This window comes from Labrus mixtus, chromosome 2 (assembly GCF_963584025.1).
Source record: "Labrus mixtus chromosome 2, fLabMix1.1, whole genome shotgun sequence".
Lineage (NCBI taxonomy): Eukaryota > Metazoa > Chordata > Actinopteri > Labriformes > Labridae > Labrus > Labrus mixtus.
This window is the reverse complement of record NC_083613.1, coordinates 6,168,296-6,186,620: the sequence shown is the minus strand read 5'-3', so window position 1 is coordinate 6,186,620 and position 18,325 is coordinate 6,168,296. Positions and strand designations below refer to the sequence as shown.

Genomic DNA, 18,325 nt, shown 5'->3' with positions numbered 1-18,325 from the left:
TAGTTAAAATATATATATTTTTAAAAAATTGAATTAAATTGGTGTAGATATTGCATGTTCTTATTCTAAAGTATTTGTTCACTTATTTTGTTTTTATCTCTTTCACAAATTTAGATTTTTATTTGTATATAATCGTATTCTTTAAGGCCCCCTTTATAAAGTTATTTATTTTTTATCCACTTATTTTTTTAGTATTTATAAGTAAGTATTTATTCCGAGTTGTATTCCTCTTTAAATTGCAGTTTTGTTTTCTATTATGTAGATTCATCATTTTAAAAATCACTTGTATATGTTTGAACACACAACATGGCAGTCTTGTGAAAACACTGGGTGTTATCACAAGTGTGGTTGGTTGAACACTTCCATGAGGAGCTCTGTCAATGAGCGAAAAGTAAAAACTTTTTATGTTTTCTAAAAAGAAAAGCCCCCACTCCTCCTACACTGACCCTTTTTTATCCTTCCTTTCTCCCTGCCTGGTAAAAGATGATCTGATGGAAAACAAAGCAGTCAGTCATTAAGTGTGATCATAAGACTGTACCATTAAAATGGCTGAAATTATTATTGGCTAGACTGACACAAAAGTTCCTACAGCACATGTTTTACAGATTTGTCTGATTGATAATGGAGGCCATCTTTCTGTGTACTGAAGGAGTATCTCATGACACACTTCTGGCTGCTTTCCTCATGTGATGTGATGTGCATGCTAATAGTGTTGTTTCTCTCTCAGTCTGGGCTCAGCAGCTCTGCATGACTGCTCTGCAGACTCCAGGTACAAACCCTCATCACCTGTACTCACACAGACACACACACACCACATGTGTTACTAAGGGCAGCTCCTGTGCAGTTCCAGTAGTGAACATATTAAAGAGGGGTATCTTTACAACCTGAGCCTGATTTTAATTTGATATTTTTTGATCTTTTTGGATTTACTCCAGTCTATTGTTTCAGCCTGACTGTTACGGCTGTAATCCCCTGAGATTATTGTGGGGATTAAAGAAGGTCTATTAAAAGTTCTCTGTTCAACGCTAACAGGCTCAGATTGTTATCTAAATGTCCTACAACAATGAAGACGATATCCCCCACTGAAAGAAGTTTCAATTGATAGGATGCTTTTTTTAAACAGGAAAAAGAAGCTGTGACGTCGCTCAAGACTCCAAATGACAAAAACATCACTGTTTGAAATCAGTTGCTTTGTTTGTGAGTTTGATAAATATTGAATTGGATTCAATTGAAGTAGTTGTGTCATCCAAAAGTCACACAATAACACAAACGCACTCAGTAGCAGAGGCAGCGGGCGACCAGAGAGTGATGTAACGCTTAGACAAAAACAAGCCTATATCTGGTGGGATTCTTTCCATAACATGAACATCTAGAATAACAATCCGAGCCTTTTAGTGTCACACTGAAACATTTGAATTGGACTTAATAATCAGACGCAGAACTCTGGAGTCAAACGTTTTGTTCCTCTCTAAAGTTAGGATCCAAAGTATGGAAAAATAAAGCCCAAGTTCAGAATATGAGGATTCCCCTTTACATAAAGTTTTAAAATAATATGAAATAAAAATTATATTTAACCATATTTGTTGAAGAAAATACATATATGTTTCTAAAACTATTTAATTAATGTTGGTGTTCCAATGTGATAAATCCAATCTGAGGCATAGATTTATTCAACATGTTCTCACCTCCCTCTCGTTTCTGCACATTTTCACACACTGCATTAACCATTAGAACATTATGTTCTGCTTGTATGGGAATTCAGATTTGATTTAACTCGTCACAAACTCCAGCTGTGTATAAGTGATGAATCTGTGGCTTCAGTGTCCACTGTGTGATCCAGCTAAGAGTGTTGTTGTGATAAACCTGAACTGATCAACTCGTCTGTACAAAAAGTAAAAGTGACTCCTGCTTGTCCTTCAGCGTGTGACAGCTGATGTTCTTCAGAGCGATCAGGATGTTTGTTTCTGTCAATTGTTGACTCATTAATTAGAACCTGTGTGTGTGGGGGTGGGGGGGGGGGGGGGTGTGATTGACAACTTTAAATATAGCTGTTGCTAAATGTCAGAGAGCTAATGAGTTTCTCTTGGTCTAATCCCTCTCCTGCTGAACATCACAGCAGTTAAAATCCATTTCAATTAAATTCAACCTTTCTTTTTCCTGACCTGTGGGATCTGTTCTCACACACACACACACACACACACACACACACACACACACACACACACACACACACACACACACACACACCAGCATGTTGTGCTCGCCGGCTGCCAGTAGGTGGCAGCGTCTTTAAAGAAGTCATTAAAGGCTCAGGGCTGTGTTGACCTTTCTGAGCAGCAACACTCAAACACAGATCAGAGCTTTTCTTGTTCAGTGGATTCTGGATTTTAAATGAATATTTTGAGTAAGGTTTGTAATAAATGGACAAATACACAGCCTACACTACTCCCTAATGGTCTGCGTTTGCATCTAGAGTATTTAATATTATTTACAGACACTTTATTTCCCAAAAAAAACTCAATACAGCTTAAAAAAAATGATTGTACTGAATGATTTACGCTATTTAAAGTTACCAAGTTATGGAGGACAGTTTCAGCATCAAAAAAATTAAAATTCCTTGTTACTTGTTATCTTTGAACACCTTTTTCATGAATTGTTGAATTATTCAGAAGCCTGTGAGCCGGTGTGATTTGTCAGTCCGTCTATCTGTGGGGGAGGAGAGACTGTCAGATGTCTCTGTTGCTCCTGATGAGCTGAAGTGTGATTTTAGTAGATATTCTGTCTCTTTCATTTGTCAAGTCAATGTTAGCTGACAGGGTTGGTAGCACTATAGTCTGGTATAAAGAGGATTTCTTGTATTTTCTAACCTGGGCTGTATTTTTACTTATTTAATGATCTGAATAGACAAATGTTTGTTTCTACCTCAATACTAGTCCGACAGAGTCACCATTGACTCCATTGACAAAACCAGTTTGTTTTTTTCCCTTGCATGGATACAACAAGTTTCCCTAAAAGATTAGTTTTAAGTGATATCATTTTTGAATGAAGCATTTAACACACCAAAGTCACAGGTGACCTTGTAGGTGACTTGGCAGATCATGTGTACTGAGCTGCAGCTCTGGCTTGATTCCAAACCTCGGCTCTTTGATTGAGGTCATCCTCTCTCTCTTCCTGGTGCTTCCTGTCTATCCTCAGGTTAAGAGCCAACAGAAGAAGAGATGGCCCAAACATCACATCACCCAAATCTAAAACCCTCCCACAAAGCAATAAATTGGCAACTACTTAATTTTGTGAGGTCAAATTATTGTTGTCAATGTCAATTAGGTCTGGTGGGTTTGAAGAGATTGATGTAACTACTCAACAAAAAGGTCTAGCTCTGCAGGGATCCTCTCTGTAATAATGTCAGAGAGTTTTAAGAGAGAATGTGAGCCTGAACCTGCAGTAACTGTTTTTTGTTGATGTAATTTGATCAGGCCCTTATTCCCTAACATAAATGATGTTGGAGCCATTACAGCGTGTTTCAAAGCTGCAGGCTGAACCAGTCTACCAGTGCGCTCAAGACTTTTTGTACCTTTTACTCATTTAAAACTCTCAAAGTATTTGAATTTCTGTTTTAAGGTTTTATTCCTCAAGATTTGAACACCGCATCTTCCAGTCAGCGAGTGATGCTGAATGATGACAGCCAGCAAATGAAAAGCTGGACAGGTGGAGGGAAAACACTAGAGAGAGAGAGAGAGAGACAGATAGAGGCAAAGTGAGACTGAGAGAGAGAGTGTAAGATGTTGTACAGAGAGGACAGGAGAGCTCTCTAATTGCTTTGTGTCTGGTAATGCACTCCTTAATGCACATTCAGGGTCCACACACACACACACACACACACACACAGAGAGAGAGACTGGCTATCATCACCACATAATCCCATGATGCATCAGTCTCCTACAGTCAGCAGGGCGTGTTCTCGTTTACCCGATGAGTGAATGTATGAGTTGTGTGCAGGCTGTTTGTGTTTTTCTTGTTGTTGTGGTGTTTATATGATTTATCCTGTTTTTTAAAAAAGTTATTTTCACACATGATTTTGTTTGTTTGTGTATGAAGAGGACGAGTGAGTGGTTGTAGTTTTATGTTTAGACCCTGCTGTGGTGTGTTTCGTCCTCTTTGTTGATGGGCTGACTGAGTGTTCTGTGTGTGTGTTTGTGTGTACGTGATACCATGTTGAATGTTAGACCTGCGACCCACACACTCAGATGTCGCCGTTCTCTTACAGTGGACAAAAACAAACCTCGGGATGTTCCTGCAAGACCCACAAACACCAGCAGCGGCTCACAGGGAGCAGAGCCTGCAGGAGGAAACAACCAGAACCATCAGCAACCTCCACCAGAGGTAGGTTTCTTCTTCTTCTTCTTCTTCTTCTTCTTCTTCTTCAAATTGTGAAATGCAGATTCAGCTATGTTGTGTGTGAACATTACTGAGTAAGATCTGATAGATGAGACATTCAGAGTGTCCTTTAACAGGAAGCCAAAAAAAATCAAATTTCTTTAAATTATTCGTCTCCATCCTGCACCACTGGTTTCTCTTGAGTAGCGGGTTCTGTTTAGGACAAGTTTCACATGCATTTTTAAACTGGGTACAAGTTGAATGGAACCACAGAAAGTAGTAAATGTATTTATTAGTATAACAATATATCTCTCTTCTAGTTTAGATTTCTAAAATGTGTAAGGATTCACGGCATAAGATTGGACTCTAAAATCCTGGAATTCTCCTATAGACATGCTGAGCAGTATAGTGTTGTTATACTACAATAAAATATCTGCTCCTCAGGGCATCAGATGGCCTAGCGGGTATGTTGTGTCCCAAGTGTGGAGGTTGTTGTCCTCCAATGGTTCGGCCTGGGTTCCAGTCCGACCCATGTTAATTTCTGGGCGTCATTCCCCGCTCTCTCTCTCTCTCTCCCTGCGATATCCAACTCTGTCCTAGCAAAGGCACAAAATCCCCCAAATAAAATGAGTCCTTTCAATTGGTGTCCCTATATAGAACCTATGTGGTGTTTTCTTTATTTGTAGGTCCCAGAAGTGGTGAAAGCTAACACACCAGTGACACCAGTACCTGCCGCTGATACCACCACCACTACCACCGGGTCAGGAACCACCGGAGCCTCTGGTCTGGGGTTCAAAGCCAGAACAGGGTCACGGTCCAGCCCCAGAACTGGATCCCGACTGCAGACTTCATCGAGGCCGGTCTCAGCCGGAGCTGTTGTTGCGGGGGATGGGGCGGTGCAGACTAAACCAAACCAGAGCAAAGAGCAGGCGGAGAAGAAGAACCAGGCCATCAACCAACTGAGGAAGCTGCTCATCCAGGGGAACAAGAAGGTGGAGGCTCTGGCTACAGTCATCCAACATCTCTTCACTGAGGTACACCACCTACAGTGTTTATACTAAAGTTAACCAATCAGAAAACACCCCCTCTCCAAATGGATGAAAAATGAAATGAAAAATATTTTTAAAAAGTTTTTGTTTTTTTTACGTTGTATTGTATGTTATTATAACTTTATATGATAATAATAATAATTAGTGGTTCACATTACTTACTATAATGATCTACTATAAGTTCAGGTTTTATATTAGTTCATATCAAGAATTCCTGCTGGTCATTTTAGAGTTTATTTCTTTTTTCTCTCTGTAGTGTGTCAGGAGTCAGGGCAGAAGTAGATCTGGACATTTATTTGAGTAACTTTTCATTATAGAATATTTTGAATCCAGCCTGTACCTTGTACTTCATTTAAGTGTTTCTCTCTCTGAATAATCAAACCCTTTATCTATATGGTCGATTATTAATATTACTTAGTGCTAAAGGATCCTTTACTCTCCACTCTGAAGGCATATGAGTTGGATGTGTTTGAACATGTAAAAGCTGTAGTGCAGCTTCAAAGGGCCAAACGAGGGGAAACAATCAGTTATCAGCACACCATCCTCGCCCTTTGGCAGGACCAAACCAAGCCTATAATTAAAGCGTCGCTCTGTTGTTGGTGTTGATATGGTGGTGTTGCTTTTTAAGGAGCTGGATGAGATAGTTTGCAGAGGAGGAGAGGGCTGTTTTTGGGAGGATGTTTAGAGGCAGACATGTCAGAGTTGCTATTGACAACAACCACAACAACAATGTGTCATGATGACACAACATCCTGAGAGTGAGTGAGGAGCTGCTCATTATTTCAGATTATTGTGTGTTTGTTTGAGACTGCAGTAAGTTTTTCTGATTGTGAGTGACTGTTGAAAGTACAGATGGGGAGGTTAGAGACCGCCTCATTAGTGTGTGTGTGTGTGTGTGTGTGTGTGTGTGTGTGTGTGTGTGTGTGTGTGTGTGTGTGTGTGTGTGTGTGTGTGTGTGTGTGTGTGTGTGTGTGTGTGTGTGTGTGTGTGTGTGTGTGTGTGTGTGTGTGTGTGTGTGTGTGTGTGTGTGTGTGTGTGTGTGTGTGTGTGACACATCTCTCAAAATGCTTTCTCAGGTGTGACAGGTTTAAACATCAACTCTGCACTCACACAGATTAGCTGCCCCTAGCTTAGCTCAGTAACCTACTAAACTCCTTTATTTCATTATGATTCATAATACTGATTTGAAAATGAACTTGTGAACTTCATTAATGTATGAATATAACGACAACTGTGTCTAAAGATACTAAAAAAGTGGTCGGCTGGAAATGTTTTCATGTTTGATTGTGAGTCAGCATTTATGGAAAAATCTGAAAAAGTGCATCAAATAGGCTCCTAGATAGAAGTTTGGTGTGATGACACTAAAAAGAAATAAAACATAAAGAAATGTTAAATGTGTGTATCAGACAGCCGAATGTCCTTTTGGTTAACTTAATAAAATAAATTATAATAAAAATCTTGACTCAGGCATTGTAGATTCAAGTAATGACAGACACTGTATTTAGTTATCTTAGGACTGAAGTCTGTTTATACTGGAGTGGGCTGGTTTATCCCAGGCTGAGGGCAGCTGCTGATTGGTCCATTCAGACACCAGGATGTGTCAATCAAAGAGTCCCGGACATCGAAGGCTGCTAAATTAATATTTGCTGAGTGATTTTCTATTTTCGGAGTCATAATGCCAAGGTAAATAAAATATAACACACACACACACACACACACACACACACATGCTATTGGAGCCACAATAACTTTCATTAAGCAGGGAACACTTTAACAAATAGGTAAACCTCTGAGACTCTTCTCCTCTCTGTGTGAACCGAACTGTGAATAGAAATCCATCATCACTCTTTTTTTCTTCTTTTTGTCTGAACTGTTTGGTTTCTCTCTTGCCTTAGTTTGTGATAGCTCATTAATTCATTTTTATTTTTTATCCCTGTTTTGTGACTTTTCTTCTTAATAACTCAAAGTTGATATGAATCGTCAACATAACCTGCTCCGACAGATTCTGTCCAGTTAGTAACACGACTAAAGGTCATAAACTTCATTATTTATGTCAGGAAATCGAACCCGGGGCATGCAAACTAACCACTAGGCCACCGGAGCCCGTCTTCATCCTTTTTGAATTTACACTTTAAGTTTATTTTTCTCTTTTGTTTTGTATTTTGTACAGAATGTCTCTGAATTCATACTTCATAAAACAGCATTTTCTTCTTTAAAGTTACATTTCTGCAGGAATAAGATCGACTTCCTGAAGGAAAAGAATCACAGGCAAACTGTTACGTTGTTAAACACATGTACAAGTAAAATCTTTAAAATCATTTACAAAAAAAACAAAACCTGATGAGAAGAAACATCCTGTCAGTTGGAAAATCTGCACAAGATTTAATATGTTTTATTTATTGTTAGCTTACGCTGCTAGCAACTGTGTAGCTAGCTGTGTGTCATTCTGAGTGAAAGTGGCTGCTTATCTTTAGGTGTGTGTGTGTGTGTGTGTGTGTGTGTGTGTGTGTGTGTGTGTGTTAGTGTGTGTGTTATTTTGCACCACCTGAGAGAGAGTGCAGATGTTCACAGAGCTGCAGCCTGCCTGGTTATTGATTAGACTGTCAGCATGCTCTGCTGTAAAGGGGGGGTGTGTTGGGTGGGGGGGGGGAGGGGGTGTGGAGGAATGCAGCAGCTGCAGTTTGAGCCCTGCAGCTCTTTGACTTGTGCCTCTGAGATAATGTGTGTGTGTTTTTATCTGAAGCATGAATACCAAAGTTATCTTATCTGTGCTGCTAAAGGTGACGGGTGAAAATAAACTGCTCCCTCCATTGACAGTCTGCTTTCCCCCTGAGGCTGGGGAAGGGGCTCTCTTTAGGAAGGGTGGTGGTTTTAATATGGGCGGGTAATTTCATCCTTAAATTCCATTCTTAAAACTAGTGCTTGTTTGTTCTTTTCACTTTGACTTCTTTGTCTGTGATTGGGTCATATGAATAGCAGCAGGTTTCTATAAATGAACCTACCAGCCTAGATTAGAATCATGGAGGACAAAAACAACCCAGACATAATGAAAGTCAAGTCAAAAGTAACACAGTCTCTTTGAGCTGGGTTTTATTTTACTTTTCAATCAGCAGACGGCAGAGTTGACCACATATCACATGATGGAAGAATAGCTTCTTGCTATGCTGAAGCTAACGGGGATCCAAATAAACAAACAAACCAGTTTGAGTATCGTCCGTCAGGTATTCACAACTACACCGGACAATGCGTTGGTGAGATACTAAAAACTATTAATCTACAAAAAAATCAACAGGACAATAAACATCCAAGAACAATGTGGTGCTAGCATGTAGTGTTGTAAGATGAACATGAAAACATTTCCCCGTCAGTATTCTTCCACCTGTAGTATTTATATAGTTTTCACTACAGATATCAGAGGATTACTTGGTTTCAGTTATTACTTAAGTCTTTGTATCAAAATAATTATCAGGAAGGAAGAAATGGTATATAAAGATCTCCAGCAGACAGACAACAGAAATAACTGTCGACAAAAACTCAGCCAGAACACTGGAACATGAAGTGATGTGATAATAATACACTGATGATACCCTAATGACCATATCATGATAATAATGATATTACTCAATAATGACTCTGTACACTGAAGATACAATCATATGATAACAATCAGATCGTTGTATGATAACTATATAATACAATACCTTTATAATAACAATGCAACATACCAAGATAACTAACAACAACAAAAACAACATGATAATGATAAGAGACGTTACTGATGTGATAAAAATAGAATAACAATACGTTAATGATTCAACAATGGGCTCAGAGAACTGTATGCTGAATGTTGTGAAAACATCATGATAACTACATGATAACAATAAATTAGCAATACGATATTGTTAAGATAACTAGACAATAATGATATGATACTGATATGACCATCACATGATAAGAATACATGAGAAATACGAGAACAATGGGATAAGATGATAAAATAATAACAATGAGTTAATGATGTAATAATAATGATATGATAAGGACATGATAGTGATAATGATTCACCTAAAAGTCCCTGTGGATTCATGTGTTCATGATTGAATACTGTACACACTTGACTTTACTCTCAGTTTTATTCATTAAACATAAATAATAATCAAATGTATGTAAAGGTGTTTTCCAAAAATGCTATTTGAAGACTCAAGTGGGCACTCTGTGAAACATGATGTCTCTGTGTTTACTCTTCTCTTTAGTGCTTTACATTTTTTAATTTCTAACAAATAACGTCCTCAGGTGAACTGAACTGGTTCAACGGGTAAGTGGAAGGTATTACATGTGAAGTTATATAAACTTTAGACAGAAGGGAATCAAGAGGTGACGAAAAGTCAGATAGCAGTTAAAGTGAGGACGAACAGAGCCACGAGTTAAATACAGATCGTTTTGTTTGTGTTAACTGACTGAGATAGGAATAAAGATATGAAGAGAGGAAGGAGGAGCAGAAATAACTCGCATTCTTCTAATGCTCAGTACTCAGGCAGGAGGAGGAGGAGGAGGAGACACAGAGGGAGGGAGGAGGACAGGGAGCTCTGTGGTGAACAGGTAGAGAGTGGGAGGAGGGGCCGAGAGAGCAGAGAGAGAGAGGGAGAGAGAGAGAGAGTGTCCCGTCCAGTAGGAGGGCAGAAAGAGAGAGTGTGGGAGCGTGTGTGTGTGTGTGTTCTTTGGAGCTTGTGTCGTTCTTTGGTAATCGAGCGAGGAAGGATTTACTGACAGGAGAGAGGAGCACAGTGTTTATTTGTGGTTCTGTGTGCGTTTGTGTTCACTGGGACATGGGCTCCTCGGCCAGCAAAGCGCACTCAAAGCCGAGGAAAGCCCTCCCTCATGGCCGCAAGAAGAAACGCAAGGTGTGTGTTTGTGTGTGTTTGTGTCATCTTCTCTTTTGTTTCTCTTCTCTTTCTGTTGTTTTCAAGTGAAAGCTGTGATAATCTCTCTTAGCAGACGTCCGGGGATTAAAGGGAGGGAGTTTACCTTAAGGTCACTTTACAGGATTTTTGCCAAGTGTATTTTAAAAACCCTGATTGACACGTTGATCACATTAGCTGCTGGTTTTCAGCCCAATTGGCCTTCTTATTGACGGACCTTGGATGCCACTGAAGTTATGACATAACATTCTTCATGCTGAGTTATTTCTTTGACTCATCCGTCATGTAGCTGCAGTTTAACATCTCCCTTTTGGAAAACAGGCGGCCAGTGTTACAAGCTGTTTTTTTTAAACCTTTTGCTCTCTTTGTTGCCTCCGTCTCTGCTTTTTCACTTAACTGACCCCTCAGACAACAGATGGACTTTATGGCTCTGGGTGTGTGGTAGTGTGTGTGTTGATGTTGTGTATTTCCATTGTAAAGCTGCTGCTATGTGATGTGTGAAAGTGTGTTTTTGCTATTTGAGTAAATGTTGTTGTATTCGCTGTACACGGTGTTAACGTCTCCTCATCAGGTCCGTGTCGTTTTCAGGTGTAAAGGTCTGATAGTTTGTGTATGTGTGGTAAAAAAGTGAAGGAAATAAAATGTTTAAAGAGCTTCTCTTATTACCTTTAATCTGAGTATGAATGTAGAAACATGGGATAGACATTAGCTTCACGTTATCATGGTCTCTTGCTGTGGTGGGAATATTTCTATTATTAATATTATTTTCCAGATATTTTTTTATTTTTTTGCATAAAGCTCTGAAAACTAATTAGGTTGTGTCACTAAGAGCAGGTTTAGATGAATGTTGTTTTTGTTCAATGTTTCAAGACGAGATAGAACTCGGCCAGCCCGTGTCTATAAACTTTAGTAAATATATTATCTACAGTATGTATGTGCTCATAAGAAATGTACAAAAGTTCCCTGTAGTCAAAGGATTATTCTAGTATTTTTAACACTTTTTATATAGCTCTTAATAACTGGTAAGTCACTAACAACATTCAATGTGGGATCCTGCAGAGTTAACACATTTCTCTTTAAAATGAGTTGCTTCTTGAGAGTATGAACAGCTTTTCCATTTCTGTCTTGGAAGCCAAAACAAACTCCTTGTTTTGTTGTGTTTTACAGAAGTATTGGATTGGCTATAGAGCATTGATTTTTTTGAAGATGATCTTTTTTGGTGACCAGTGTAACAAACGACTGTCGCCTCTGTATATAAGGACGCCTGCTCTACCAGCTGAGCTCAATCAGCACCTCAAACCTTTTCCACCCACAACAGAACAAACCAACCCCCTGTTGGATCAACATTAACTTTACTGTCCCACAAAGTGAGAAACTTGTCTTGGCTTCTTCACCCATTCTGCAGCCATAAAAAGACACTATTCAACAGCATTAACATTAAACATATAACACTGAATATTAATAAATAATGTCATAAAAAAATCGAAAAATATATAGTTACCATCAGGTTCTGGAAATACCAGTTCAAAAAGCACAAACAGAAATCTTAGTCAGGTGCCTGTCCTGCATTATTAGCCAGGCAGCAGCTCGTACATGGGATGGGTCACTGACAATCTGTGGCAGAGTGAGACCAGAAACCTCTTTATTTACATCAGTTTTTGTTTCATAAGACATTTTGATCACTTATGTGTACTGAGTATCAATTCTATACAAAATGAAAATGCCCAAAAGTCGTCACTGTACAATAGTGCCCTACTTATACGTTCACTATTTGATGCTTGAACAAAAATCTATATTTTACCTAAATGGTCGTAGTTTTGTGTTTCACCTAACACACCATAATCCCTCACAGTGTGTTCTGAACAGTAAATCATTTTTTGGACACAGCCTCTGTGTTAATTTTCTTCTTCTGTTCTTTGCAGCGTGAGGAGTCCATGAAGCAGAAGAAGGAGCTGTCACTGGAGCTGGCAAACCTCCGAGATGAGCTGGGTACGATTTTTACACATCAACATCCACACACACCCATAAACCACCAAATGCTAATACATACATGTGTTCTCTCTCTCTCTCTCTCTCTCTCTCTCTCTCTCTCTCTCTCTTTAGTGTATTTGCATGATGCACATACACACATACAAAGCTTATCATTGGGCCGGGTCAACTGCCATTCAAAACCTAGTGTTATATCTGTTGTCGTACTGAGCTGCAGCTGCTCCTCGCTGCACATTACACTGGTGTTTTTATCCTGCCAAGAGGATCACTAGATTATACAAATGCATCAGTAAGTTGTTAGATTCACAGTTCTGAGACATTAGTGTGATCAGAAGTCTGTGTTTGATTCACTTTGTCGCTGTTACTGATTTGCATTTGGAGTTAAATCTGGTTTATTGTTTTACAGAACCAACAGACGGCTTACATTTCTGTCTGAACGACATATAGATTTATTAGAATCAGAATCTGTTTTTTTTTTTTTTTTGCACATACAAGGACTTTGACTTTGTGTTTTGGTGCAAAACAGTTAACAAACTAAATAAGGCAAAAATTAGCAAGAACTTAAATCAAATGAAATGAAATGCTTTAGTAACGTGCCTCCCCATGTAGCTGTTGAATTGGCTTTAATGTGTGCGTGATTAAAGTCCGATCATTAAAAGTTGCTGTATTTGCCACAGACAGGCTCCTAATGTTATTTTGAATGTCTGGTTAAGAAGCCATTATGTCACTCTCTTCTAACTTACCAGACTCCATTGACAACACAGTGAGGAGTTGCTAATAGCTTTCTTGAATGCTTAGTTAGTTAGTGTTAGTTTGTGACTTTGGATCAACGCACCATTACATTAAAAAGACAAAGCGATCTGAGCAGCAGTACTCTGAGAACTCAAGAATTCTGCTTGTAAAATGACTACTTTCATCAATGGAGTCTGGTGCCTTTAAAGACAGCGATGGAAACCCAATCAAAAAGTAATAATAGAATGTTTTCAAATACTCTAAAACCAAACACGCTTGATAACTCTTTAAGAGAAACAAGTCTAGCAGTGTGAGTATCAACAGTAGCACTGAAAAGCGGCAGCCCTTCATCTCCGGTAAAACCACTTCAGAGGAAAGTGTTTACAGCCAGTACAGCAGATCAGTGAGCAGTAAACTATAAGAATACATGTTGTCACCTGGCACTACCTGTGACTGCTCAGAAAACAATTAGGGAACAGTTTCCATGTGTCATTTTTGAGTGTGTGTTCTGGGTGTGTGTGTTTGAGGTATGTGTGTGTGTTTGAGGTGTGCTCTGCTGTGTTTGGCAGTCGGCCATGTTACTATAACTGAGACAAAACACGTGTTCAAGCTTAATAGTTACAAAACAATACAGACGGAGGTGACACCTCAGACATACATGAAATATTTCATAATTATGTCTTGTAAGTTGATCTTAAAGCAGTGGATGTTTTCAGGATCATTCACATTCAGATACAATTCAGTTCACAATCTTTTACAATGACTCTTTTTTGCATATGTGTGTCTAACTAGGATTTTGGGAAAATTTCCCAAAATGTTCAGGGTGACCTGCATGTGTTCACACAGCAGATAATATATAGAAAATAAGAGCAGGCGGGGGATTAATGTTAATAATAATAATAATAATAATAATAATAATAATAATGACCAGTGTGCGAACAATCTATGTGATGATTCTGGTTAATTCTCCTTCTTTTCCACTCATTCATTGATACTGTGAACATGTCCAGTTACTTGTAGCAGTGATATATAAAAGTGAAATTCTGTTCTTTGTGTCAGACTCTGTCTATCAGTCTGCCATCTTGGATTTTCACGGTGTCTTTATTACATCATGTCTTCATGTCCCCCCTGAGACTCTCCCATATGACAAGGAAACTTCAGGATGTGAGGTACATTAAGCGTGTCATTAAGATATTAGGGACAGGCCGTCCTGCACATTATCTAGAAATGTTCAGGAGTGCATGCATGTGTGACAACAGCTCAGGAGACGATGTATTCACAGAGGGTTCTTCTCATCAAAAGGAACATTAATGAAAACAGATAAAAACCACATTTAAATAGTTTTGTGTAAAAACACAAGGATTTAGGGGCCGTAGCCGAGCTGCTTTCTTTCAGTCTACGGATACATTTACCATTTCAAACTACTAAAAGTGATGAGTCTTGCTGAGTAAGAAAGCCTCCAGCTGGAAATGTTTTAATATCTACCTGTTTCCAACCTTTAAACTTCAGACTGACTGGATGTTAGCACGCTTTTACTGCCGTGTGATTGGCTGCTAGTTTTGTAGATATTGAGGGAAAGTGCCAAAGTTATCATTGTTATCTACAAACATTTTATGGGCATGTTGTCACATGTTGACCCGAACACACACACACACAAACACACACTGGGCACTTATATTTCTTATGTTTCTCCTTTATGTTTGTATGTCTATGTGTGTGATTTATAACCAGTTTGTTTTATTTCAAAATAAAACTAAAATAATACAAATTAAAAATAACCACACAACTGTGATTCCTGCAGAAGTGAGAGGATCACCGCACATTTGCTCTGGATGCCATGTTATATCTGGCCTCCATGTACACACACTCAAACTACCTGCACACACACAAATACTCGCCGTGGAAAAGCACACGCTGTTTACCATCACTTACTCTCTCTGTCTCCCCCCCCCCTCCTCCACTTTCCCTCCATCCGTCACTCTGAGTGACTATAATCTTTTCTTTTACTGCGTTTGACCTTTGGCTCGTCTCTTTACACACAGAGTCGAGGAATGTCAGCGATGTATAGACCCCTGCTGTCACCACACACACACACACACACACACACACACACACACACACACACACACACACACACTGTCTTCACCGTCTTCTAGTCAAACTGAACAGGATCAGCCTGTTTGTGGGACTTTGACTGTGTCTGGCTGTTTAATAGTTTTCTTGTGAAGATTTGCAGCACAGAGTTACTCTGATAGAAATGCCAAGGCCTCCGTTTTATTTTATCTTCTTATGAAGTCATATCTGGGATTATTTTCAGATGCTTCATATCCCTGAAATCTTGACAAACTGCTAAAAGGTCAATAAACCTTAACAATCAAATTATTTACATTTTTACATCAATAAGAGAAATTGAAAAAGTTAACATGTTTTTTGCCATTGTGGCATTTTTGGGATCCCTTTGGAGAGTTTCCTCTACCACCACAGACGTTCTCTGAAATGAACATTTGGAGTTTAGTCTTCTACCGTCAGAAGGAATGAATAGATTTCTTAAGAAGTTCGGCGTGAGAGAGATTTACTCTCAAACAGATGAGCAGCTTACAGTCTCATCTGACATGATGGATGTTTGCAAATAAAGGAGATATTTGCTCCTGAGGCACTTTAAACCTGAACCTGTCACTATGTGCTGAGTGAATGTTTTTACTGTTTTCTATCAGTGACAGGAGAAACAATGTACAATTACACAGATTCCTTTAAGTCTAAACTGTCAGGTGCTTTTAGTTATCGTGGTTGCACTGACAGTAAGTCTTGCTGTATCTTGAATTGGGACCTCCCATTAGTACACTGCTGTCGTTTACACTGTGCTAATCCAAGTGTACAAAGTGTGCTTGTCTCAAACCTAACATAGCGGTTGTGTACTTTCTGGTCAATTGCGGCATTCTTCTTCTTCACTTTCTTTGTATTTTCTTCTTCTGTGGCTTACTTTATGTAATCTTGATCATGCCGTGACTATTAAAACTAAAAACAAATGCCACTGTAAGTTCCCTGTGTGTGCCCCGTATTTAACACAAATTGTATGTTCTCCCCATGCGATACAAACACAATTTGTGGTCCAGGTTAGGAGGTTTCCTGGGTTTCACACTTCATATTTGAAGTCTGAAGTATACAGCATTTGAGTACTAATCCTGGCTGCATTTTGCCATAGAGATCCGTTTCAAAACTTTTATGCACACAGCATGACAAACGGAAGTAAAGCAGAACATTCCCAGTGTCTGAAGGATAAAAAAAAGAAAGCCACCTCAATCCCCGCTGACTATAGATTGGGTAGAACATGTTTATATTGAGTGAGAAGGCAGAGGGGGGGGGGGAACCCCTGGAATGATGTCATTATTTTGCACTAACACCTGCCATGCACCTGCTGTTTCAGTGTGTGTGTCGTCCGGTCAGTGACAGAGAACAAGTTTAGGTCTTAGTGTCTCTCAGCTGTCGTTGGCTTTTTGTCTCCGTCACCACTGCGACAGGCGGCGCTTACTCTCGCTCTGTAGAGCTCCATTCAGGGGGAAAGAACACGTGCCCCAGCTACAGCCAGCTGTTACCACACATTTATATTACAGACAGGGTCAATGTGTGTGTGTATTTTTGATGTGGTGAGACTTTTCCCAAAAGCAGCGAGATGTCTTTTGTTATCTCAGGTGTTCTCTTAGTCACCTGGATATCATCCCGAGATATTTCAAATTGTAAATGGACCTAAATCAAAGTAGCGTGTGATGACAGAGGGAGTGACGGAGGGGAGCGAGCGTGTGCTTGTGAGGATTTGAATAAGTCATGAAAGGAATGAGTCTTCTGCATACTTGTGAGCTGACTTGCAGATGTTTCCAGGGTCGGATCTCGAGTCTGGAGTAAGAGCAGCATAACTGGAATGAGACTGTCTCTCTCTCTCACACACACACGCACACACACACACACACACACACACACACACACACACACACACACACACACACACACACACACACACACACACACACACACACACACACACACAGTCTGTTGTTCATTACCAGTTCAGACTCTGACTGCTCCAGGCGTATCAGCCCTGACATATGATGGTATGTTTGTGATGGTGTGTGTTTTAAAAAGACACTGAAACAATAGATGCTCAAAATAAAAGCTTCAACATGGCTCCACTCGTGCCCTACAATATATTTAGTTTTATGTGTCAAACAGCTGATGTCCAACCTTCTGACCTATTTTGTCTTCATTTTTTTTGGTCTTTGCTACAATCCCAACCTGCATTTCAAACACAAGGGTGTAAAACAACACTGATACACTTCCTGTATGTGGGGATGTTTTGTTTTGTGACTTTAAAATCAAATGAAATGCAGAGTTCTGTTTGTTCGTTCCTGCTTTTTGCAGATGTAATAAACTATTAAATACAATTGCAGATCTCTTAACCCAGGTTCTATATTGAGGTCAAAATCATGACTATAGCAGTTTTTAAATTAGACTCCCTGGCTTACACGGTCACAAAACACTTTGAATCATAACCTCTGAATATTAACTTTATCGTCCTATTCTTGACAATTAACAGTCTCATAAAACATTGAACCAATTAGACGAGGTGGCTACATGGCTTATGTCATTGAATCATTGTAACACATTTAAATTAACTGAATTAATTATTTTTTTAACGGAAAAAGAAAGAAAAGATTCACATTTCTGAACCTGACTTGCATTTTGTGTCTCCTGGTCCTACACTGTTCACTGGTTAAGTAACACCTTTGAATAGTGCGTGCAAGATATTGGTAACAGTTAAATCACATTATAGTCTTAAAGTACCAGACTTCATTGATTCAGAAATCTGCATCATTTTTTTATTAATATCTCCTAAAACTCTTTGAGGGAGGGATCTCATTGACGCGGGTGAAGAGTTACAGAAAATAGTGGAACACATCACAGCTGATAACAGTTTGAATCGCATGTGATCTGGTAATCGATGGTTAATGTATCATCTTTGTGTCAAATAAATGTACTACTGCTACACCCCTGTACAGAGTCTCAGTGTTTGAGTAATGCCTGTAGGCACCCTGGAGATCTGCTGTACACATAGAAGACAATTCAGTATTAAAACAATGTTTTTACACTCGACCCTGAGAAACAAGTCATGTTGATAACTCATCATGTGTGGTTGCTTTGTATCAAACAATGCTTCAACTTTTCTCCTCTCCCTCTCACCTTGTCTGCATTTATCCAGGAAGTATCAGC

General features: G+C 39.2%; 1 protein-coding gene across 2 annotated transcripts in view; it reads left to right on the top strand.

Annotated features, from left to right (window-relative positions):
- LOC132982323 (microtubule-associated tumor suppressor 1 homolog) overlaps positions 1-18,325 on the top strand; it is a 68,356-nt gene that overhangs the window by 44,327 nt on the left and 5,704 nt on the right. For both annotated transcript variants that reach the window (XM_061048760.1, XM_061048752.1), the window contains exons 8-10: positions 4,265-4,380; positions 5,061-5,408; positions 12,265-12,331. In XM_061048760.1, coding sequence (XP_060904743.1) covers positions 4,265-4,380; positions 5,061-5,408; positions 12,265-12,331 — 531 coding nt within the window. The remainder of the gene's footprint in view (positions 1-4,264; positions 4,381-5,060; positions 5,409-12,264; positions 12,332-18,325) is intronic.